Below are 24,389 nucleotides of genomic sequence, written 5' to 3'. Positions count from 1 at the left end.
GCACGGCCCCGCCGCTGCCGCTCGCCCGCCCCGCCGCGCCCGTTTATACCCGCCCGGCGGGGGAGCGGGGCGGGGCGGGACCGGCCGCCGCCAATGGGAGACGGGCGGGACGGGAGCGCCGGGCACCGGGGGCCGCCGGGGCACCGGGAGCCGCGGGCACCGGGAGCGGCACCGACACCGGCGCCCGGGGAGGGGGAAGGCGGAGCACCTTGGTACCCATTGCTCTGCTCGGCTCGGCTCGGCGTGGTACTGCGCCGCACGACTTGGGATATCGTGCTGCCTGCGTAGCCACGGCTTGGCTCTGCTCGGCTCGGCGCGGTTTGGCTTGGCTCAGTCCTGCTCAGGATATTGTGCTGCCTAGGTAGGTGCATTCAGTGTTGCTTAGTCTGGCATGGCACAGCTCAGCTCAGCTCAGCTAGGGACATGATGCCGCCCGAGTAGATTCAGCTCAGCACAGCTTGGAGCATTTTGCCATCTCGGTAGGCATGGCTCATCTCGGGTCAGCGCAGCTTAGCTCAGCTCAGCCCTGCTCAGGACATTTTGTCACCTAAGTAGACACAATTCAGCTTGGTCCAGCTTGGCACAGCTCAGCTCAGAGCAGCTCAGGACAGCATGCCACATCAATATGCACAGCTCAGCTCAGCATGGCTCAGGACATGATGCCACCCAGAAAGGCACAGCTCGGCACAGACCAGGACATGATGATGCGCCAGATTCAGCTTGGCTTGGCTTGGCTTGGCTTGGCATGGCCCAGCTGAGCTCAAGACATTGTGCCACTTCAGTAGGCATGATTCAGCTCAGCTTGACATAGCTCAGCATGGCTCAGTCTTGCTTGGGACATGATGCTACCCAGTTAAGGCACAAATCAGCTTGGCCTGGCCCAGCTCAGCTGAGCTGAGCCCTGCTCAGTACATTGTGGCACCTCAGTAGGCATGATTCAGCTCAGCACTGCTCGGTTCAGTTCAGCTTGGAACATTATGCCACCTAGATAGGTGCAATTCAGCTCAGCTCAGCTTGGTTCAGCACAGCTCAAGACACCCAAGCAGACACAGCTCAGTTCGCCTTGGCTTAGCACAGTTTGGGATGTCATGCCTTGTACAAGATGGCTCAGCTCAGCTTGGCACATCTCAGGACAAGATGCCACCTTGCAGGCAGGCACAGCTCAGCTTGACACAACTTGGCTTGGCTCAGCACATCTTGAGACATCATATTACCTAAACAGGTACGGCTTAACCCAGCAGAGCTTGGCATGGCTCAGCATGACTCAGCTCAGCACAGCTTAGGACATCATGCTGCCTATGTAGGCACAGCTCAGCTTAACTCAGCTCAGTCCAGTATGGTTCAACTTGGTTCAGTATGGCTTGGTTATGCGGCACCTACAGCACAGCTCAGCTCAGCTTTGTTCAGCACGGTTCAGCATGTTGTGCTACCTGGGTAAGCACAGTTCAGCTCAACTTGGTTCAACTCAGCTCAGCACAGCTTGGTTTGGCCTGGCACAGCTTGGCTCAGTGCCTGTCCAGGCAGAACTTCCTGTCAAGAAGTGGCATTGCATCCAGGGTGGCTTAGCAGGAGGGAGGCTGCCCAAGCCACAGCCAGTGCCACCAGTACCCACACCCCATTGGGTGAACACAGGCATGGCCACCGTCAGGGCCACCCCTCGATCAGGTCTCCCTGCACAGGGCAGTGCCCTCAGACCCTGCTGGGGCAGCACTGTAGGAGCACTGGGCTGTCCAGGTCCTGGTGCCTTAGCCAGCCATGCTCAGTGCCCGGGGCAGGTAGGTGAGGTGTGAATCGCTCCCAGCTGCTCCCTGTGACTTGGGGTCAATGACTCCAGGGAGATCCCAAACCATTTCTCAGCACCTAGAACAGACAGCACTCTGCCACTCACCTACCTGGTGTTATTCTAGGGCTGCAGCAAGGCGAGCCATGCTGGGAGGTCAGGTCCTGGCTTGCCTCAGTGAAGCTTGGGGAAGCCCTGCCATGCACTGCTGAGTGCCAGGTCTGTGCCACCTCCCACAGCTGGTGGCAGGAGCTCCCTGCACTACCTGGTTGGGGGGCAAAGTCCTCTCCTTCCCAGGTTAATTACACAGGGTAATTGCTGCCGCTGGGCTTGCTTTATTAAGCACCTGCTTTAATATTTCACCAAGTCTCCGTCCTCGGTGATCCTTCGTGCGTCTCTGCCGTGGGCCTGACTCTCAGCACTCTCTGCCTGGGCTCTCACGTGCATCATCAACACCACTCTCCCTTTCTGGCAGAGCTGGGCCCTGCCAGCTGTGCTGCCATCAGCACTGGCCGCCCCACCAGACCCCCGAGCCTTACTGTGGTGGTGGCACATGCCAGGGATGCCTGTGCCATCCTTGTTGGAAGCAGCCTCCCTGGTACAGGCAGAAAAACACATTTCATCAGTGGGGATGGCAACGACTCCAGAAGTACAGCGTCAAACAGGCTGGGGTGGTTTGGCTGGGGTGTGGTGGTGTCACCCAGCTGAGTTTGAAGTGCTCAAGGGAATGTTGGGAAGCCGGCAAGGTGGAGGAGGAGGAGGGATGCTTCCAACAGCATGGCCGCGGGCTCTCCCACAGGAATCTGCTTGCTTGCAGCCTTGGGCTACTGAACCTGGTGAAAATATTGCAATAGAGGTGGCCACAAAGCAGAGCCTCAGGGAACTTGGGCCCTGAAGAGGACCCAGTTAAACCTCACCACACATCACTTCACTGGGGTTTGAAAAATCCTGTTGGAGAAATGTTGTTTTCCATGAGAGGCCATCCCTCACTGTGCTGGCTGAGCTAGAGGTGCTGGGGTGTGCAAGGGAGTGGGGTGAGGGACATGGTGCTTTGCAGGGACAGACAGAATGTAGAGTCTGTACCCATGTTGGTGTTTCACAGAGGGTAGATGTGGCCATTCTCAAATTGTGTCATGAATTTCCACAACCCCTTGAGAGCTGGGTTGGATGTCCGTCCATCCATCCATCCATCCATCCATCCATCCATCCATCCATCCATCCATCCACCCATCCATCCATCCATCCACCCATCCATCCATCCATCCATCCATCCATCCATCCTTCCCAGATCTCCTAACACATGGTCTCAGGATGCCCTTCTTGTGGGACACCTCAAGATGGGTTTGTAGATAGCCATGGTGTTCCTTGTCACACCAGTCAGGGCTTTCTGTGGGTTTTCTCACCACAAGTCCTGTGAGGGGGGGCTGGACCAGCAGCACCATTTTCTGTCTCTGGCCGCTCCCCAGCTTCCCCCAAAAGGCTGGTGTGCAGTCAGGGTGCCTGGTGGCTCTTCCCTTGAAGACAGTGCCTGGCCTTGTTCATCTGCCCATTGCCCAACCCCGAGGGTGCCTCCCAGCCGCACCGAGCTGTTGGGAAACGCGGTGATAGCCCCATTACCTTTTGACCTACTTGAGCTCTTCCGTACCCGTTCTGCTAATTACAGCTCATCTTTCACAGGGGAAGCGGGGCTGGTTCAACCACAGCCACCTCCCACACCTTTCCTGGGGCTGCTCAAGCAGGTCCCTGGGAGGGGGGACACACACGCACCACATCTTCCTAGTGCTCCCCTTGCCCTAGGCTGTTCCTCCAGCTCCTGGAGCCTCCCATGACTAACAGGTTTTGAGATAATTGTTTCACTCCCTAATCTGATCTGCAGAAGATTCATAACATTGTTTTCAAAGTGCCATAAGCCATTTCCAGGGGCTCTAAGCCCATGAGGGTTGTGATTCATCCACATGCTGCTGCCACAGGTACTTAATCTTCTTCAAAACAGCAAGTCCTTCTTCCAGGGCTATTATCTCCTCAGGAAACACCACCCAGGCAAGCGCCTAACAGGGTACTTTTGCCTGTTCAGTGCTGATGGATATTTGTGCCATCTCTTTCTTCCTCACACATGCCATGAGGTACAGTCCTTCCCTGAGACCAGCTGTCTCAGGAGAGGGCACCATGGGGCTGAAGCCTCCTTCAGTGTCACCTGGGGGCTGGGTACCCACCATGGACTGTCAAATCCACAGGAAAGGGGATGCTGCACTAAAGCATGGGGTGCTCCTTGTCTCCCACACAATGTCCTCAAAGAGCCCTTGAATGGACAGGGGTTCATCCTTCATGGTGACGATGTGAGACACTGGAGCCCATTGGCATTTGGGGCTGGAGACAGTTCAGGGGTGACAAAGGCTGTTGCACCACCTGGAATTAACTCTCATTTTCCCCCAAAGCATCTTGCAGAGAACAGTGATTGATTACTCTTGGCACCAAATATTTGTGTCCTACTACTGAACTTGGTGGTTGTCTGGTTTCTGGTTGAACTTTGCTACTGTAGCGGGAGCTCTGTTATTGTGGCATTCTTTTCTGGGCAGCACAGATCAGCAGGTGGCTGTGATTCAGCTAAGCCAGCACCCAACATCCCTGTGATCCTTTCCCAAACCTAAGGCATGGGAAACTGAGTCTAAAAAACCCAGCCTGGAGGTACTTCCCATGGCACAGCCAGCCTCAGCCTCCATGGAGCTACCTTAGCTCTTTGTTCTGGGGTCTTCTTCCTCTTCTTCCCCAGCATTTTTCATTCCTTGTTTCCAGCTCAAAGGACAAAGGCCTTTTTTTGGTATTTCCTTATATTTTGAAGCTATAAATCACAGGTGACCATTGGTGCCCATTGTCTGCTGCATTTGATGCCATGTTGGTGGAATCTGCCTGAGACCCAGACTTTGATCCTCCATCTGTAGGGGGTTTCCACACACCTCAGTTGGATGGTGGGCACAGCCCAAACCTTTCCCCAGTGGCTGGGCAGGACCTCCTTGCTCCCAGGGTGCTGTGGCTGGAGCAGCTCCTTCGCAGAGTACCAGGGATGCTCCTCAGGATAGCCTTGCTGGCAGCGTGGAGCATCCAGCCAAGCCCTGGCCCTGGGTCTGGCTCTTCCCAAACCCCTTGTCTTTGGAACATTCCCGCCTCTGACTTGTTAGGTTGCACACGATCCCCAGCTCTGTTTCCAGGCGCACTCATGGCTTTGGGAGGTTTCCCCTTCTGCCCTGGTGAGGACCTTGTGTCACTGTGCCTGCACAGCCTTTGCCAGCCAGGCTTTCTGCACCATGGTTCCCCAACCCAGAGCTGATTTTGGACTGCAGGGGCCTCACTCCTTCAGCATGGCTATGAAACTGATACTCTGCAGTGATTCCATCTCCACTAGTACTTAGCGTTCTCCTGGGGTTATGTGTGGTACCCATGCCAGACTTGCTTTGCCAGCCCCACATCAACCTCCCATCTCTTCCATGCCCATCACAGAGTCTGTATCTCAACACTGAGGTGACGGGGACAGGGGAAATGCGTCTCCCCCTCGGCCACAAGACAGATGCCAGGGGAAGCTGACTGGGCCGCGCACCAGGTGACATCCTGCTCCATCAGCTCCTGGGGAAGGGGGCAGTAGGTCACAGCAGCTGTGACCTGGTTCCCATCCCACGCCTTCATTCTGCTGGGGAAGGTGATTGCAGAATGGAGCATGTTGTCAACCTGAAGTTGCTTAAGAGGGTTGAGGCCAGGAAGTAGAGTAGGTGTCCTCTAGCTGAGGCAGGAGGAGGAATTTTTTGGGGAGGTAGATGATCACAATGCTTCTGGAAGGTAGCCAGGGTGCACTAGTATTTGCAAGAAGTACTCAAGATGGCTCAGACCTGGGAAGAAAAGAGAGGTTGTGCTGTCTACTGGTAAGAATTGTGCTTCCCACACAAAGTGGTGAGGATTCTTGGCAACCATGAGGTCAGGACCACAGGCAATCCCCCACCTTGAGCTTGGAGGTGGCAGTAGGGACATGCCCATGTAGCATGAAGCAGGATCTAACCTCAGAGTGTGGCAGCAAACAGGACCCTGTGCTGGGACAGTCCCATGGAAAAGATGGAATGGAGAAGACAGGGAACATCTATGACAGTAAAGGTGGAAGTTACGCAAGAGGGTAAATGCAACATAAAGTGGAACCAGGCTCATTCCTGCTGTCCCCTGCTCCTCCCCACTCCCTGGCCAGGGCAGGATGGGGGCCAGGGACAAGTCCTGGAGACAGAGCTGATCACAGGGGACAGGAGCCTGTCCCTGCCAGCCAGACAAACAGCCAGGACCAAGGACGAGGCTGTCATTCAACAGGAGACATGAAAGGCTGTGTCGCTGGGTAGGGGGAGCAGGGTGCAGCCCTGCCGGGTGCCAGGCTGGGGAGAACAACAAACTGAAGGCCAGGGGCGAGTCCCTGAAGAACGCCGGGACAGGGGGCATCCTTTCGGGACATGAAGCGTCCTTTAGGGTGGCCTCGCCGTGCGTGTGACCACCGTGCCCCCTCGTGGCAGCAAGACACAGCTCGCTGTCCCGGGCTGGTATGGGCAGGAGACGTGCAGGGATGGAGGCAGGGATGGAGATGGAGAAAGGAATGGAGGTGCTGGGTGCCATGGTGTGCCCTGGCAGGCTCACTTCATCCCACCTCGAGAATTCCGCTGGGGTGCAGCATCCCAACCCCATCTCTGCTGGTATTGCCTGAAGCCACACGTGTCCCAGGTCCCCACCAAGCCTTGTCTGACTGCCCCAAACTGCCCTCAGCTTGCAAAGGTGCCTCCATCATCCTGCCACCCCCTCTCCTTCTCGGGGGTCACCCCTACCTGTCATATTTTTGGCATAAACCACTTGTGCTGTGGCCAAGACAAGCACTTCAGGCGCCGCTCAAGGGCAGCATGTGTCCAGGGCCAGGCTGGGAATCCTGGAAATAACACCAAGGCTGAAAAAAAAAATAGGTGGAAAAACCCAAACACGTTCCCCTGCACCCTGCCTCAGTTTCCCCCAGCAAGCCCTCAGGAGTAACAGTCCTGGGGCTGTCACATGTGTAATGTCATTTTAGGCACCTGGAGCAGGTTCAGGGGGTCAAGAAGATGCTTTCTTACCCCTTTCTCCTTTCTCCCACTCCTGTGGCTCATTGTTGTCTATCATAACCTCTTTGTCCTGTCTTTGCAGCCCCAAGTCAAGCATCCAGAGGGGAGGAAAGCCAGACCATATCTTGAGGCACTTCTGGGACATTTGCAGCTCTCAGTGTGGCATCTTGCTGCTTTCACGGCCACTCGGGAGGATCTCAGACACATTGCAAGCCGGGGCAGGCTGGCATGTCCAGCCTCGTGGGAGAGGAACAACCTTGGGCAGAGATAGCCAGGAGGGAAAAGCTGCCCTGCCCGGTGGAGTTTTTCTTCATTCCTTGAAAGCCAGAGACCTGCTGTGCGGGATTCAGGGCTGGAGGCAGCACCAGGGCAGTGCTGAGGTGGAGTTACCATGATGGATGACATGACACCATTCCCAAATGCCACCACTACAGGTGACAATGCCCAAAACACCACAGCTGGCAGAGGGGGATGTTCAGAAATGGTGCCCACTGTGAGGAGCATCGCAGTCAGCACCCAGTGTGGGGTTTAATATGTGGCATGGCATGAGCCACACTGGGACAGGAGGTGGCAGGAACATCTCCCAGGCTCCCATGGGGACAGGTGGATGCTGTCCTTGATGCATTTACAGGAGCAGGCAGCCTGTCTTTGCCAAGCACAGGTATTTCTGAGGCTTTCAGCTGGGGGGACACATGGCTGCTGTGCCCTGGACCTGTTTCTAGAGGGGAACAACCACCCTTCCTCTCACCCAGGTCTGAGTCTCGCTAAACCCTCCAGGACAAGTTTGTAAAGGAGAGGTGAGGTGTGAGACAATTTTACTGTGCTGTGGCCTTGTGCTCAAGCTGCTGCTCCTGTCCTTGAGCATGCAGCCTTGAGACTGGCATCAGTCCTTGCTCCTTCTGGAAAAGTCCCCCAGCTGTCCTGCTACAGAGGGGATCGTGCTGTCCCCAGAGGGACAATGGTGCCTACAAGCTACAGGGCTGGCTGAGTGCTTGCCCCAGGCAGCAGGGTTGGGGATGCAGGAGAAGGGGTACTGGCTTGGCCAGGGAGGGAGTATCACATCATTCTGGCCTCTCAGGTACAGGAACAAGAGACGCTGACAGCATATCAGATCATTTTATTGCCACAGTGGCCATGGGCCAGACCTAGTTCCCAGAGGGGGTCTGGGTCCAGCCCCTTGACCCTTCTAATACTGTTGAGAAGATGAACCTCGAGCCTCCAAGCATGAGTGCGGAGCATCCTCCATCCTGGTCGGCATGGAGCAACTCTGGGGCATCGCTCCCATCCTGCTGCCTGCACCTCTGAGAGCTGGAGGCCAGCAAGGAAAAGTGAGGCAAGGCCAAAGGTGCGGAGTGTGCCTATCCTGGAACCGCAGGGGCTGCCACCACGTTCTGCCCTGGGGCTGCTGGCAGTGGGGAGCAGCAAGAGCCCCCTCAGCCCCCTCAAACCTCCATGCCAGGCGCCCGGCCCAGGCCCAGCGCCTGCACCAGGTCATCGCTGAGCCCGCTCTTCAGCGTCCGCCGCACTGCAGGAAGAGGAGAGTGTGGCACTCGCAGCACAAGCAGCACTGGGTGTCAGGGACTCCATGCACTGGGGGCCTGTCCAGGTAGGGCCAGGGTAATGGGCCTGTGGCATGGACTGGTCTCAGGGTACATCCTGTCTGGTGGGCTCAGCATGGCAAGTCATGGGTGGCCCATGGGAAGAAGCCAGGCATGGCATGGGAACAAGGACGCAAAGGACAAGGCATGGGGACAGAGCACAGAGACATGGGGATGAGACAAGGCGTACAGACAGAGTATAGAGACATAGAGATGGAACAGAAGACAGGGACAGAGATGAGAGGGAGTATGGGGACTGGGAAGAGAGAGATAGAGATGGGACAGGCCATAGCAACAGAGACAAAAAGATGGGAATGGGTAAGGGGACAGGGACACAGAGCTGGGAAAAAGCATCTGAGCAGGGACATAGAGATGGGTCAGGGACATGGAGATGGGACAGAGTACAGGGACAGAGCATGGGAACAGAGATGGAACAGGGCACAAGGACTGAGGGATGGGACTTACAGGACTTTCTATTGCCACGGGACCTCCTGCGCTCCTTGTTAGGGCAGGGTCGGGGGTTGGCATTGTGAGTCACAGATTTCACCAGCTGGTCCATGATTTCATCTGAAGCATCATCGGGGGAGCTGGGAACATCCTCCTGGGCTGGAGAGCCCTGGGTTGGAGTGCCATGCCCTGTTCCTGCATGGGGACAATGAGGATGCTGGCACCAGCCATTCCCAACCAGCTGGGCATTCCTTGTGTTCTTTTGCCATCCTGCTCCTACCCTGGCTGCCTCGGCTGCGGCGGGCAGGGATATCTGTGGGGAAAGTCAGCACAATCTTCATGCTCTCGTGACCTGCTTCCATCTGCTCCCTGGGGCTGCTGGACACCACGGCAGGTGGCAGAACTGCCTCAGCAATGCCAGAGAATTTCTCAGTCTGCAACGGGAGGAGAGGTTGGTGTTGGGGACATGGGGAGCATCACCTCCTGGTGGCACCCAGCTGAGTGTCCCCGTACCTCGGTGATGAGCCGTCCCCGGGTTTTGTTGCGCTCGCGGTGGGCGGCGCGTTTTTTCTGCTGCTGCAGGACGCGCTCCCAGCAGGTGCGGTACTCCAGGGCAAACTCCTGCAGCAATTTGCAGATGGATGTCACCTTCATGTCCCGTGCCACGCTCGCTGGGTACCCCAGGTACAGCAGGAAGGAGTGAAACCTATGGGAAAGTCAGTCACAGAGGGCCAGCAACAGAACTGCAAGGTTCCTGCTGTGTCCCTAAGCCACCAACCTGTTGAGGACACGCCTGTGCACCACCTTCAGGACAATGATGCGCTGGGTGCTGTCCTTGAGGAACTCTGTCAGCTTGGTCTTCAGCACTGGCTTGGTCTCATGCTTGGCAATCACCTTCAGGTTGTGCCAGGAGGCCCTGCACCTCCGCTCCAGCTGCACCAGGCTGTTGGCCAGCTCTTCAAAGTCAACCTTTGATGAGTGAGATGTCAGTCCTTGGCCATACTGGTGTAGCTGGGGAGCCAGAGGACCCACACCCTCCCCTTGCCCATGTGACACCTGCGTTGCCTCACCTTGGCAGAGCGGGTGATAGAGGCAATTTCTGAGTAGAGGTCAGTGGTTTCTGGGAACTTCTCTACCACCATCTGGCAGAGATGGTAGAGCAGGGACTGCCGGTGCACTGTGTCCTTCACTTCCGAGACCTTTTCCAGGTAGCCGAGCTCAAAGCCTCTGCTCTGAAACCCAATGGACTCAGCAGGGACTCCTCCCTACTCCAGCAGACCTCCAGTCTGCAAACCCACTGGGTCCCCACCAGTACCTCCCCACAGACCCTTCTGGGTCCCCACACACCACGGTGGGTCCTCACCCTGCTCCTCACCTGGGAACCATTCAAGAAGTTGCCCATGGCCAGCAATGTGGCCAAGATGCACTTGAATGTGTGATTTCTGGCCAGCTGCTCCATGCCTACCTTCAGATCAAAGAGCGGTTCTGCGATCTCCTGGGTGAGGGGAAAAGCAGGTGAGATTCCTTGGTCACTGTCTCCCTTGGGAGCTTCAGCATTCACCCATGAGGATAACCACCTCCTAATCAATCCAAGCCCATGCTTGCCTTGAGGACCTGCATCCCCAGCCAGGATGGTACCTCCCATGTTTGGATACGACCAGAAACATGCTTGGCTCAGTGCTTAGCACTGCTGGCATGTCAGCCATGGGAGGGCAGGAGGGAGATGGGTACATGGCTCCATACCTGCTCCAGGGTCTCATAGTCCAGCTTGAAGGCCCAGAGCTGGAGCCTGGCAGTGACATCACTGATGGAAGACAGAGAGAGCAGGAACTGCTCTGCAGTGCCCAAAGGCACATCAGGATTGGCCAGCTGGGCCTCCTGGATCTTCTGTTTTTCCTCCTCAGTTGGGACCATGGTTAGGATTTTCTGGAGCAGGGAAAGAGGGATATGTCAGACTCCGTACATGGGATATGTCACCCCAGGCATCATGGCATGGACGTCTCCCAGCCTGGGGCAATGACCTGCTGACGACCTCAGAGGAGCTGAGCTTGCTTCTTTTGTGCTCACCTCAATCCCTTCCTTACTGACTGCAAACTCATCAAAGCTGAGCACAGCTGTCTTGATTATATGGATGGGCGGCAGCACAGTGAGGCCAATGTTGATGGCATTGCTCCTCTTGGGGTCCAACACCACCACCACCTTCTTCCCATCAATGGCTTTCTGCAAAGAGGACAGGATGGATGGGAACAGCCAGGCAAAGGGCTCGCCTTCATGAACTTATGAACACGGGGAACCAAACATAGACCAGGCAGTGAGCCAAACCAAATCTCTTCACTGCCCCTAATCATCCCCACCGAGCCGCCAGGCTTCTGGTGCCCATCCTTGACATAGGGTAGGGGTTACAGTGCATGCTGAGGGTCCCCACAGAAACCCACAGCCTTTCCCCCACCCTTCAAGTCCCCTTGGCCAATGGGTGTCCACCGGTACCTTTGAGGTTGGTGTTTCCTTTGACCGTGACTCAAAGAGATGCTCCAGTTTGGCAGCATTGACCTCAACATTCTGCAGGGATGCCCAGAGTGTCCCCATGCCAAACTTGCCAGGCCCCACAGTGCCATCCAGCTGCTTCAGCTCCTTCCAGAAGAGCTTCACTGTCCTCTTCTTCTTGGCCTGGGAGGGGCCATCTGTTGTTGAGGGACCTGGCAGCCCTGGTGGGGGTGGGCAGCCAGGGACTGCAGGAGGTGGAGGTGGTGGGCAACCAGGGGTGGCAGGAGGTGGAGGTGGTGGGCAACCAGGAAGGGCAGGAGGTGGAGGTGGTGGTGGTGGGCAGCCAGGGAGGGCAGGAGCTGGAGGTGGTGGTGGTGGGCAACCAGGGAGGGCAGGAGGTGGAGGTGGTGGTGGTGGGCAACCAGGGAGGGCAGGAGGTGGAGGGGGAGCCATGAATGTTCCAGCACTCATTGCTTCAATGCCAGGATGGAGGAAAGACCCATTGGTCATTGGCCCCGTGTCCAGGATGTCAAAATCTTCCTCTTCCCCCAAATCAGTGAAGTCCAGGTCCTTGATCTTCAGCTGCACGGGGATAGTCTCCAAACGCTCCCATGTCAGCTCTGTGTCCTTTTTGATGGGCATCATGCGGGTGTTCTCCAGCTTCTGCGTGTGGGTCTCGTCATCGATGCTGGACATGGCACGTACCAGCTTGGCATGGGCACTGGCTACTGGCCCATCTGGAGCCCTGCCACGGAGCCGGGCACTCTCCTGCTCCTGGCTGCTACTTCCCTTGGAGTCCCTCTCTGCCTCGCCCTGGATCCGGGGGGATAAAGGTATTTCATGGAACAGCTTCTCCCTCCCCGACTCCAAGGAGCCCTTGGCATAGAGCATGTCCAGCATAAACTTGGTGTCAGAGGAGATGGTGCTGCAGGAGTCAGTGGTGTCAGATTGAGGCAAACGAGACCCTGCAGGGAGAGAAGGAGATGCTGGGACAATCTGCTTGGAGGGGGCAGGTGGTGCTGGGCTCAATGTGGAGTTGGAGTCCTGCTCCACAGTGGGTTGTGCTCAGATGCCAGCATTTTGAGCAAGGAGGTACCACCAGCTCCTCCAGGGTTCTGTGTGTCACAGATACAGGTGTGGGATGAGGATCAAGGGGTCACTAATCCCCACCCCAGGGACTGGGATGAGCTGGGAACACACCCTGGCAGCACCTACTTATGCTGGGTGGCTCCATCCCAGAATCAGAGGTGCCGTGGTCTCTTTCCCATGCAAGAACAGTAGGATGCTCCAGTGTAGCATCGCTGAGGACATCGAGCCGTCCCTTGGCCATGGAAGAAATCTTCTCCTTCTGGGCTGCAGCCAGGTTCTCCAAAAAGCGAGCTCTGCAAGATGGGGTGGATGTTGGCTGGGAGCAAAGCAGGGATGGGGACAACAAGGACAACCGGCAAACCACGCCATGCCACACTGCACAGCCAGTCCCACAGCACAGAAACCTCCTGCACTGGCCACACTGCATCAGGAACACCAAGATTCAACCTCCTCTGAGCCCTGCAGACAGAGGTGATGGCCCCATGGCTGGGCCAACAGGGTGCTGCTGTCACCAGATGGTCCCAACAGACCTGGTGCTCATTGCAACCCTCATCCAAAAGCTGCAAAACCTAGGAGGGCACCAAGGCAGAGACTTGAGGGCACACTCCTGCTGCTCATGCCCTGTGTGGCTGGAGCCCAGATACTTCCAGCCAGGTACCAGTCCAAGGAAGCGCATGCCTGGAGACACACGCATGCCTCTACTTACTCAAACTTCTTCAAAATAGGCTTGTCCCCATGCAAGGATGGGGCATCCTCCCGCCTGAGGGAAAACAGGGGTTAGCCTCCACTGCTGGCAGCCCCCTGGCGCTCATGCATCCTGCACACACCCACCTGGCAGCTCTCCAGCATGGAACCCTTTCCCCATGGCCCCAGGGCTCACAGAGAGCCAGGAGAGCCCTGGCGAGTCCCTTCCTGCCCAGGCACCAGGTGGCATAGGGTGCTGGAGAGATGGGACATCATCTCCTGCACCAGGCCAGGACACCTGGAGCAGGCTGTGCCATCCCTCACCCTAAAGCAGGGATCAGAGGATGCCACACCCTGTGGGGTGATGGGGGAGCAGGTTGGGGATCCCACAGGTAGGACTTGAAGGGGAGAAGCAAAGGATGGGGGCAGCAAGGCGGGTGCAAGTGCCTGCTCCGCCCAGAGCAACATAGGATAGGGCAAGGGAGAATTAATAGGACATTAAGCTGAAAGAGAGTAGATTTAAATTGGATATTAGGAAGAAATTATTCCCTGTGAGAGTGACGAGACACTGGTGTGGGTTGCTCAGAGAAACTGTGGATGCCCCATCCCTGTAAGACCAGGCTGGATGCTTTGAGCAACCTGGTCTAGTGGAAGCATTGGAACTAGATGGCCTTTAAGGTCCCTTTCAACCCAAACTATTCCAGGATCCTATGATTCTATGATCATGCTGGGAGGGAGCACGCACGTGCAGAGCCCAGGCACTTACCAGACAGGGGCAGTTTGGTGCAGCCTGCAAAGGAAAGACAGAAAGAGTGGGCAGAGAAGAGGGCAAGCATGGGCAGAGAGGAAAATGAGGAGGAGCTGGAGCAGAGCTGTGAATTCCCAAAGGATGCCTTGGAGCCCCTGGCTGGACCCTTTAATACCCGCTGCCCCCTCATACATCTCTCCAGCTCCACTGCCCTCCCTGACTTTCCCCCAGGGAAAGGCAATGTGTGTCCTGGGATGGACACACCTCATGCTCCTAGGAGCCCATCCTGTTGTCTTGAGGGACCTCCATGCACCCAGCCCCTCCTGGCTCCTTACTTGTAGACACTGCGCTCTCCTGGGCCTGGGGGCTGCTCCTTCTCAGCCGGGGGGGACGCCAGGGCCAGCCGCACGCTGGATGTGCTGTTGTAGATGCTGGTGGGACAGGGTCTGGAAGAAGTTGACAGGGACTGAGAGCAGGTCCCACAGGACTGCTCTCCACCCTGGCACCAGTAATGGATCCAAGTGCTGCTTATGCAGCATCGTGGTGCCCACCACAGACCACCTCCAGCTGCACTTACTCTGCTGGGCTGCTTGGTGCAGAGACAGGCAGGGTGTCCTCAGCTGGGGCCTCCTTTGGAGTGCCAGGAGACCCCAGCAGTGGCTGGGTATCAGCACCGGCATCCTGGGAGCCGCCCTGGGATCGCCACCCACGTCGGCCCTCATCTGTCCTCCTCCGCTCTTTGCGTCCCCCTGGGGGCGGCTCTTCCATGTCATCCTCCAGCTTGAGAGCACTCTGTGGAGGGACCAGAGACATGGCACCGAGCTCAGCAGCATCCCTGCCACCCCATGCACTCACCCTCCCTGCTGGAGGCAGGTGGCACATGGTCAGATCCTGCTGGAGGCCCGCTCACCTCGTAGAGTGTGAACTGCTGCTTCAAGTCGAGATCGGTGCCCTTGCTGCTCAGATACTGCTGCACCACCTGCTCCATGCCCTGCTGTTCCAGGCAGTCGGTCACATCGTAGAAGGTGTCCTGGTCTGGGAGAGCTGCCAGCGTCTGGGCAGAATCAGAGAGGTGCTGCTGGCACTGGGGTGACCCACACTGAGCCCCAGCAGTGTGGCACCACGGGGACACCCCCACAGACCTTGTTGATCAGTGTCATGGTGAACACCAGCAGCTCCGTGTCAGCCCCATTGCGCTGCTCCAGGATGGCCATTAGGTTGGACCATGGACAGGCACCTGGGAAAAGAGGCATGAACAGCTGGCATGCAGGCTGGGAGGGGACACTGTTCCCCAGCAGGGACTTCACAGGAGGCTGGAGCTGCATTCACCTCTTGCCTGGTCCACGGCATTGACAGCACGGATGAGCAGCAAGGCATTGGGCTCTGTGTACTCCACAAACACCAGGAGCAGCTTCAGTGCCGTCTTCACCACCAGGCGAAACTGGGACAAGTGATGGCAGCTGGGACAGCAGCAGTGACAGGGACCTGCCAGCATGCTGCTGGGGCACTGTGGGGTGGCTATGCCCAGGCCCCAGGACTGGGAGCTTTGCTGTGGGGCCAGGGACCTGCAGCTGTGAGGCTGATGGCCAAGAGGCACTGGGAAGGGACCTGGAGCAGGAGTGTCTTACTCAATTTCTGTGCCTGGGAATGTCATCAGGATGGGGAGGTCTGCAAATCCTGGGTGATCCCATTCCAGATGGCTGGGAGCAGCAGGACCCAACACAAGCAAAGGTACCAGGGTACCAAGCCCAGAGGCAGAGTACATCCTCTGAGGGATGGTGCAAGGGGACAGCCACAAGCAGGGAAGGGGGGGCACAGGCAGCCCCCCAAGAGCAACAGGCACTCACTGAGCTTCCTGACAGCGTGTACAGCCACTGGATGGTCTCATTGTGGTTGATGACACCCTGCATCCCATCCACGAAGAGCATGATCTGGCTCAAGGCTGCAAGGCAGAGTGGGCAGGCTGGTGGTGCAGCAGGCAGGGCTTGGGAATTCCCATCCCTGTACAGCATCACCACAGCAAGTGCAGTGTCTGGCTGCTGGGAAGGCAGAATAGCCTGGCAGATTTCTGGCTCACCAACCCTGAATGCCAGCCTTCCTCCCTGGGGATAAGCATAGAATCCTGGAATGCTTTGGGTTGGAAGGGACCTTAAAGACCCATTCCAACTCCCCTGCCACAGGCAGGGACACCATCCATTAGATCAGGTTCCATCAAAGACCCATCCAACCTGGCCTTGAACATTTCCAGGGATAGGGCATCCACAGCTTCTTTAGACAACCTGCTCCAGAAGTTTGCCCTGTGCCCAAATACCAACCCCGGAGGATGTAATTCTGGTAGTTCTGGTCAGCCTCTGCCCCCACTTTGACCAGGCACGTCAACCCCTCCAGGTTCACGAACTCTGGCACCAGGTCCTTGTCCTCCTGTGGGGAGAAGGCCAAGTGTTCCCACAGTGTAGGGTGAGCAGCCAGCCCTGGGAGAGCCCCTGTCCCCACACCGCAGCAGCATCACCTCACCTGGAAGAGCTGCTTCAGGGAGAAGAGGGACCTCCGCAGCTCTGGCCCCTGCGAGTTGTACAGCTTCTCTGGAAGGAAAGGAGAGATGTGGTGTGAGTGGCTCACTGCTGAACCGGGGCTCCCAAATGTTCCCAGCTTCCTGGGAAAACCCTGCATCCTGATTTATCCTGATCCTGGTCCCTGTGCCATCACCACCGGGACACAGTGGCTGGAAGCAGCTGCTGTTCCACAACTACATATTTCAGCCCTTCCACTTTCCTATTTCCTTTTTTTTGCCCTCTTTTTCTGACCAGCAATGACACAAATATCCCCTCTGGTTTCCTGTGCAGAACCTAAACAGGAGGTTTAGCAGGCAGGAGGTTGAGCTACTTTTAGCCATGGGCATAGCCATGCCATGGTTCCAGAGTTCCCAGCAGCCCCTAGGCTTGGGAAAAAGCACAGGATGGGGCTGGGAAGGCCAGTAGAGTGACACGGGTTGCTCAGGGACAGGACTGTCACTGGAGACTATGTGCTTATGGGGGTGGTGCCTGCAGGCAGGAGCCAGTGTGGAGCAGCCAGGACATTGGGAAGCTGGAAGGCCCCATGAAGACACCAAAGCCATTGGGAGCCAGCACTTCCTACATGCAAAAACTGAGTTAGCCACCCCTTCCAACTTATTTGGGTCAGGCTCAGAGCTGTAACAAGACAAAAACAAGATGTCCAAGTAGTCCTCCTGACATGCCCTGTAAAACACAGTGTCCCAGCAGCCTCCTCCACTCGCTTATCAGCCTGTCAGAGAGCTGAGAGGGAAGGCAGAGCTGCCAGGAGGAAAAGCAGAAGAGCTCAGGGCTCAGACAGAGCCTGGGAACTGCTGGCAAAGAGCATGACCATGACCCTGACCCTGGGCTTCCTGCCCCTTCCTGCACGGTTCAGCTACAGCCTGCACAGCCAGCTGATGCCCATCTGGCATCACTCTGCTCAGTACTTGTTTTCCCCTTGCCAAAGACAAAAAAAAGGCTTGAGACTCCTGAATATTTTGCAGGACCTCAGAGCAGGCTGTCTGAACCATGGCAGCACTTTCTGCTGCGCAAGAGCCCTTTGTTTATGTCTTCACAGCTATATTTAGAGCTTGCCTGAATGACCCAGAATAACTGCAGTGGGTGGTGAGCTCCCAGCCCAAGAGGCAAAAGTCCTGATCTCTGAGGATGGAGGGGATTAACCAAGCGGGTGCCTCATGAGGACCACATCCCCTGATCTCTGGGAGGGGTTATGGGTGGAAGCAGCCCTCTCCATCACAAAAACTCTGGCCAAAACTCACTGCAGAGGCCAAACCTCCACCATCCGGGGCAGTGGAGTTGCTGGGCCAGCCTGGAGGAGGGAGCAGCCCCGACTCACCGATGATGGCGTGGACTCGGACGGAGAGCTGCGTGCGCAGGATCAGGGTCGGCCGTCTCCCCTTCCTAAGGTGGAGGAAAATGCAGTGTGAGTGCCTGCAGTGGGATCACCACAGCCCCTGGCTCCTTGCCCATGGTGTTCACACACGTATGGGGTCCCTGTGTCCTCACAGGACTCAGGTGTCCAATATGCCTCACCTGACCTCCTCATAGAAACTTTCCAGATCATCCTTCTGTTCCAGCAGGGACAAGTCAAGGTCCAGGTAGTGTCCAGAGGGTGAGACCTGCAGCGTGCAGTCCTCCAGCTGGGGATGCAGACAGCCAGGCTGAGTGCCCATACCCACCACAGCCCTACTGGCTCCCAGAGCATTCCCAGGTCACCCTCCAGCCCACACTGAACTCAGCTGGCAGACACATCCTGGAGAGGGGTGGCATGACCCACCTGTCCCCAGTCTCTGGCTCTGCAAGGAGATGACCCAGCACCTTCCTAGTGCTGATTGTGGAGAAACGTGGAAAGGCTGGAAAAGGCTGAGTGAGGGTGGTCCTGCCACCATCAAGCTCCTTGGCAATCCCTGGGTGGGAACCATGGCAAGAGGTTGATTGGTTCCCTGGGGCTGCCCTTAGTCAGCAGGGCCTGGACTGAGGCAGGATTCGTCTCCTCCCAGGGCTGGCAAATTGCCCCTGCCTGCAGGGACTGCGTCTGGGGGAACTGTGAGGCACTCAGCCCAGACAGGGACACCCCAAAGCAGGGCAAACCCCTGAAATGTGCCCTTGCTGACACACCCTCTGACTCAGCCCAGAGCCACGTGGCATCTTCCATCAGGATGCAGATAAGCACAGCCCTGAGACAAGGTGGGGGTGAGGGGCATCTTCCCAGAAAGTCCATGCACAGTGACCATGCTGCACAGCCAGTGGGCAAGGCACCCACAAAAGACCATGAGGCGCCCTGGAGCCACCAGCACCCCACAGCACCCAGGCAGCTCTTCTGGGATGTGGCAATTCACCCTCAAGGCACGAGCAGAAGCAGAGGGAGGGCAGTGCCAGCAGCCTGCCTCCCCTGCACATCTGGATCTATTCCTAAAGCATTTGCAACTCCCCTGCCCCACCCTCTCCTGCTCACCCCACCTTCGAGGAACAGATCTGCATGGCAGGAACTGAGAACTGGGGATAAACCCCCATCATTAAAGCTGCTCATGATTCAAACAAGAGCAAGCAGCGTAAGGAGCAATAGGGGAGAGAAGTGGGGATCCATCAGCCATCTAAAACCCCACCTCAATATCAGCCCCAAATTGCAAAAGCTCCAAGAGCAGTCCTGTGGCTGATGAGCTCAGATGGAAACAGTCGCAGCTTCTCTGCCTTTCCCATCAATGCCTTTCCCCACTGTGGCTCTGGAGATCCCACAGCAATACTGGGTATGGCTCTTGCATCTCACTGGGATTCCTTTCCATGACATTCCCATCTCCTTGCATGCCAGCATTGTGCTCAAGCTCCCATGTATGAATTCACTGTGTGATGTTAATACCAGAGGGTAAGTAAAATACTGCATGCATTGAAGCAATTAATACTGACCGTGCCTGATAATGGGCAATTTGGCAGGGCACTGTTGTTGGGTTGGACATTGATGTGTCCCACTCCACCTCCCGTGGTCACTGGCCATGCCAGCCAGCCATGGCAGTGTGCAGCAAACACAGGCTGCTGGCACTGGGCAGGTACTCCTGGCTGCCAGCTCTGCCTTCACAGCGTGAGTCCCTAACACAGACCCCACATGGGCTTTGCTCACTGGGGAATGCTTCACTTCCTCCACCAGGACAGGCTGTCCTGCATCCCTGCATCCACCCAGCCAATCCTGCATTCTCCTGGGCATCCTCCCAGACATCTCTGTATCCTCCTGGCCACCCCTGCATCCCCACAGGCATCTCTGCCAGCCTCCTGGGCATTCCCTCAGGCATCCCTACATCCACCCAGGCACTCAAAGACAAGTCTTGCCTTCTCTGGGCTGCCACAGCCCCAGCAAGCCAGAGTTAACATCTGCAGCTCCTTTGGGGCTGGTGACATGTCCCAGCTGGCGGGGGGAGGCCAAGCCCCTGGGACCTGACCCTGCGTGTTTCACATGTGAGCCTGGCAATGTTTCCCACTAGGGATGCTCCAAGCACTGGGCCCTGGTTTGGCTGTGACCTCCCTGGGGATGGAGAAAGGTCATCCCAGGCTCCTGCTGCCCTGCCAAAAATCCTGGGCAGCACTTTAACGCCAGGGAGAGCAACTGCTCTAGGGCCAGGGGTTATTCAATCAAGGGGTTTATACCCTGTAGGATCAAGCTGGGATCTCAGTGTCATGCTGCTGAGGGCAGCAAGTTGGGGTCACAGGTTACTGACAGCTCCCAGTGCAGGGTGGCTCTGGTAAACCATTATAGAATGAGCCAGACTTTGAGGGCAATGGGGACTTGAGGGCAAAGCAGAGCTGGGAGAGGAGAATGTCCCACGCTCACACATCCAGCCCATGGCTCCTGGGAGTCACAGCCACCCTGCAGGATGGATGTCCTTCACCCATGCACAGGGAGGTTCTGGGGTCTTGCTGAGGACACTATGACTGCTGCCAGCCCTGATGTGGAACAAGGACCAATGACCTGGAAAAGGTTTCTGTCTGTGATGAGTGCCCCATCCCTGGAAGTGTTCAAGGCCAGGTTAGATGGGACTTGGAACAAGAGGTCTAATGGAAGGTCTTCCTGGCCATGGCAGCAGGGTGGAACAAGATGATCTCTTTAAGGTCCCTTCAAACCCAAACCATTCTAGGGTTCAATTGGGTGTGATGGAAACTTCCCCACCTTCAGTATGGAGACATCATCCATGCACAGATGAACTCACACCACCCACCACAGCATCACATTTTCCTGCTCATCCCTATCATGGCATCCCCACATGGGAGGATGCTCCAAGGCCAGGCAGTGAATATCCTCTTTATCTGTCAGCAAAGGAAACACTTTTACCCCTTTTCTAACACTTTCTTTTTGCAGTAACCACAATTTCCCAACATCGCTGCAGCACTTCTAGAAAGACTATGGGGAAATTACAGGAAAAATAGATTATTTACATATAGTAGGCAGCAGTTAAACACAAGGCACTGACAGGTCAGAGAGCCCTGGCATCACCAGCTGCTGCTCATCCTCCCAAAACACACAGGGGTTGATGGTTTCTAGAGCTAAGCCAGCCACAGGACCAACTCTAACCCCAGCCAAGCACATTCACCACAATTTAGTTGCAGGGCTGAGTGGTGTCCACTGCCAGGGCACCCAGGTGCTTGTCCACTCCTGCATGATGGATGGCAGCAAATGGATGAGAACACTGCCACTAGCTTATCACGGGGGCAGGAAATAATACCCAAGCCAGGAGGGATCTCTGGAGGTCACCCAGACTCAGACCAGAAGTGCAAACTTGCTTCCCTCTGGAAGCTCCTCCAGCTGGGCTCATTAACAGATCTCTTGCTGCTCAACAGACCTGTGGCAGTGGGAGAACCCCAGCCCTAGGCAGCAGTTGCTGTCCTGGGAAAGCCATGGCACGAATGCCTGGCTGCAGCTCCCTTCCCAGGACCCACGCAAGGAACGTGTTGGGAGCTGGGGAGTGCTGGGGGCTGCTGAGCACCAGCACTCAGTGCCACTGACAACCCTTCCTCGCTGCTTTCATGCCTTCCAGAGGTTAAGTGGGGCAAAGACCCTCACCAAAGCCCTCCTCAAGCCTGTTAGGAAACAGAGGGCAACAGGGCTGTGGGATGGGGATTGCGCACTTCACACACAGAGATTGCCCCACCAGCATGTCTATTGAGCACAAGAGCTCTCAGCGGGCTCATGGCACTGAGGCCAGAGAGCTATTTGCTCTTCCCAGATATCCGGGGGAGGAAGGAGAATGCAAAACTCTAGCCTGATGGGTTTTGCAATTGTTTGGAAAAATCCCCAGATTCAGAGGTGAGATAGTGCTCAAGGGAGGCAAGGGAGTGCAGGGGCCTTTGGGGACTTAAAGGACAGCCAAAAAAACCTGCCCTGTCAAAACCTGCCTGCAGAGGTTTGGAAAACACCCACGCCCTGCCCAAGCATCACCCAAGGGTACTAGAAAAATGCTGGAAAGCGGAGAAGATAGTATCAGCCTGGAGGCAAACAATGCAGCAGCAGCAAACAAAGCAGGAAGGTATTTCCAAGCACAAACACACTTCCCGGAGAGCACGAAAAAGCCATCAGTGTCAGGTTGTGCTCAGGGAGAGGAAGCACCGAGGGTGTCATGGGGCAGGACAGGCTATTCAAGGCAGTGATGCTTGCACCAGAAACCTCTTGCTCATCATCTCTAAGCTCCCAGCACAGGGAGCTGCTCAACTGGGCCCAGCAAGGGTAGGACTCAGCTGCTCTCCCATGGCAGCTCATCCCCTGGGTGCCTGCGGCTCAGTCTTCCTCCGATGATGATGAGGGTACCCCAGCCCAGCTCTCTCCTGGCTGCTGCATCCTTTTCCAGTGCTCTGCAGGTCCAGGCATGCTGCCCAGCAGGACAAACCTGGCACCAGGCATCCTCAGCTGAATTTTTTTACAGCCAGTTCCTTGGGAAAAATCCGACTGTTCATTTACTAATTTTAGGGTGGTGATTAATGGAGCCAAGTGCTACCTGGCACAAAAGGCACCAGGGGAAGCTTTGGCTGGTCATGCCAGGGGAATGTCTGCATGGCTCCAAGGGTGCCAGCTCTCAGAGTGAACTTTCAACTGAACTGGGTGGTTTGGGAGACTGACCTCACTCCACAGCTGTAAATCCCAGTGTGGGAGGCTCCCAATGAACACATTTGCTCATGCAAACCCCACCCAGCATCCCAGCTTGTCAGGTGGGATATTCTGCAGCCCTTGCTGCCTCAGAGTACTGTGTGGTAAAGGCAGCATCGTTTATAACGTATATAATCTAGAAATCTGGTTTATAAACCCAGAACAGGATCCAGGCTGTTCACCTGTGATTCCACCAAGAGTCATGGGATGATACAGGAAAACTCCAGGAAAAGAATATCCCGGGCTTGGCTTAGGCAGAGAACAGAGCCTGAAATCCCAGGATCAACACACTTCTGCTGGGCACAGGACCTCCTAGCAACACTCCCTCCCTCGGGAACGCAGTGTCCAGTCTCCCTTCCCCCCTCCCACTGCCCCGTGCCACCATGGCAGCACTCCGGGCTGGCGATCCCGTTACAGCCAGCTCCTGCCCAGGGAGCACAGCACACGTCTGAAATTTGAGTTTGCTCCATTCGTCATGTCTCCCGGCTGTTTGTTCCCAAGCAAACTCCCTTTAGTCACCGCCTAAAAATCCCATGACGGCGACGACATGAGACGCTGCTTCTTTGCTCCAAGAAAAATTAAAAGGGGAATAAAAGGGAGGGTTTTTTTGGTGCAGGTGAAGGTTTCAAAGTGATCCCCTCTCCCCTGGAAGGCCAGCAAGCTCAGTGTCAGGCACACTGAACTGATTTTCCCCCTCCTGCTGCCCGATCTCTGACTCCAAAATCCCCCAGTGAGCCGGGGTTCCTGCCTCCCTTCCCTGCCCTCCTGTAGTGCTGCAAGACGGAGATGCTCAGCTATCGCTGAGCTCTGCTGGGTCCCGCGTTCCTAAGGAAGAAAACAAGCCTGTCCCCATCCTGAGAAGGACGGTCCGAGAGCATCACACCCACAGGAGATACACAGGGAGGATACCCTGTCTCCCCTGTCTCCTCCACTTCCCAGCCCGAGCCAGACTTGAGGACAGACAAACGAGACACGGTGCTTCGCTTCACATTCGGCCTCCTGCCTTCCTCCCAGCTGAAGGAAATTGCTCAGCACGAATTTCCGTACTGCTCTCTGGTGACAAAGCTGCTGCCGGACCGGTGACATGAGGGGCTGCAGGAGCTGGTAGCCCTCCGGCCCCACCATCACCTCCCCGAGTTCCAGGTGCCGCTGGAAGGCTCCCAGGTGGAGCCGCTGCGCTCCGCTCCTGGTTGCCGGAGTGGAAGTGGGGAACACGCTGCCTGCCTCAGCCCCGACGACACGGGGATGGACGTCTGCCCTCATGCTGCTTCCCCCTGCCAGGGTTCCTGCCTGCTCTGAGCAGCACATCCTCTTCCTCCCGCCGACTCATTCGGGGCTGGCCGAGGCTGGCATCTCCCGCAGGGGCTCACAAATCCCGCCGTGACTCACACCGGGAGCTCTGCCCAGGACACGCCGTCCGATCCCTCGTCCCTCGGTCCCTTCTATCCAGCAATCCCCACCTCGATCCCCGCACGGTGCTTTCCCCGCCGCCCCCGTCCCTGCTCACCGGCAGCGGGGCCCCGACCAGGCGGTGCAGCGCGGGCAGCTGCGCTCCCAGGGCCAGCGCCTCTTCCACGGCATAAACCGGAGCTCGTCGGGGCTCCGGGAAGCTGCCGAAGGCGAAGGGATCCCCGTCCTCCAGGTACTGCACCCGGCATGGCACCGTCGCCTCCGCCGCCTCCACCACCGCCATGGCCCCGGCGCGGCCCCGTGCGACGCCGCAGCCGGGGCGGACACGGGCTCGGCCCAGCCCCTTGCCCCCCCCCGGCCCG

At 56.9% G+C, this 24,389-nt stretch overlaps 1 protein-coding gene across 2 annotated transcripts; it reads right to left on the bottom strand.

Moving 5' to 3' along the window:
- Positions 1-7,988: 7,988 nt before the first annotated feature.
- FHOD1 (formin homology 2 domain containing 1) lies at positions 7,989-24,357 on the bottom strand. 2 transcript variants are annotated; one of them, XM_014255470.2, is made up of 24 exons: positions 24,125-24,357; positions 18,027-18,133; positions 17,830-17,894; positions 16,456-16,523; positions 16,257-16,362; positions 15,789-15,883; positions 15,271-15,382; positions 15,084-15,178; positions 14,852-14,995; positions 14,519-14,733; positions 14,277-14,387; positions 13,960-13,983; positions 13,216-13,269; positions 12,636-12,802; positions 11,424-12,385; positions 11,004-11,156; positions 10,680-10,862; positions 10,312-10,431; positions 10,007-10,168; positions 9,715-9,905; positions 9,450-9,642; positions 9,217-9,370; positions 8,955-9,131; positions 7,989-8,416 (listed from the first exon to the last, which is right to left on the bottom strand). In XM_014255470.2, the coding sequence occupies exons 1-24, from the start codon at positions 24,308-24,310 to the stop codon at positions 8,334-8,336; spliced, it is 3,927 nt and encodes a 1,308-aa protein (XP_014110945.2). In that variant the 5' UTR covers positions 24,311-24,357; the 3' UTR covers positions 7,989-8,333. The 2 variants fall into 2 exon arrangements, with proteins under 2 accessions (XP_014110945.2, XP_014110946.2); XM_014255471.2 differs by lacking the exons at positions 13,216-13,269; positions 13,960-13,983.
- Between the last annotated feature and the right edge of the window lie 32 nt (positions 24,358-24,389).

Source organism: Pseudopodoces humilis, chromosome 14 (genome assembly GCF_049639895.1).
Source record: "Pseudopodoces humilis isolate 2021_Gansu_Grassland_sample_001 chromosome 14, ASM4963989v1, whole genome shotgun sequence".
NCBI lineage: Eukaryota > Metazoa > Chordata > Aves > Passeriformes > Paridae > Pseudopodoces > Pseudopodoces humilis.
The sequence above is the reverse complement of the archived record's forward strand: the minus strand, read 5'-3'. Positions and strand labels throughout refer to the sequence as shown.

Coding starts and splice junctions, on each gene's coding strand:
- FHOD1 (XM_014255470.2), bottom strand. CDS start 24,310: ATGGCGGTGGTGGAGGCGGCGGAGGCGACGGTGCCATGCCGGGTGCAG. Junction 12,803..13,215: donor CCTATTTTGAAGAAGTTTGA/GTAAGTAGAGGC, acceptor CCCATCTTGCAG/AGCTCGCTTTTTGGAGAACC. Junction 12,386..12,635: donor GATGGAGCCACCCAGCATAA/GTAGGTGCTGCC, acceptor CTCTCCCTGCAG/GGTCTCGTTTGCCTCAATCT.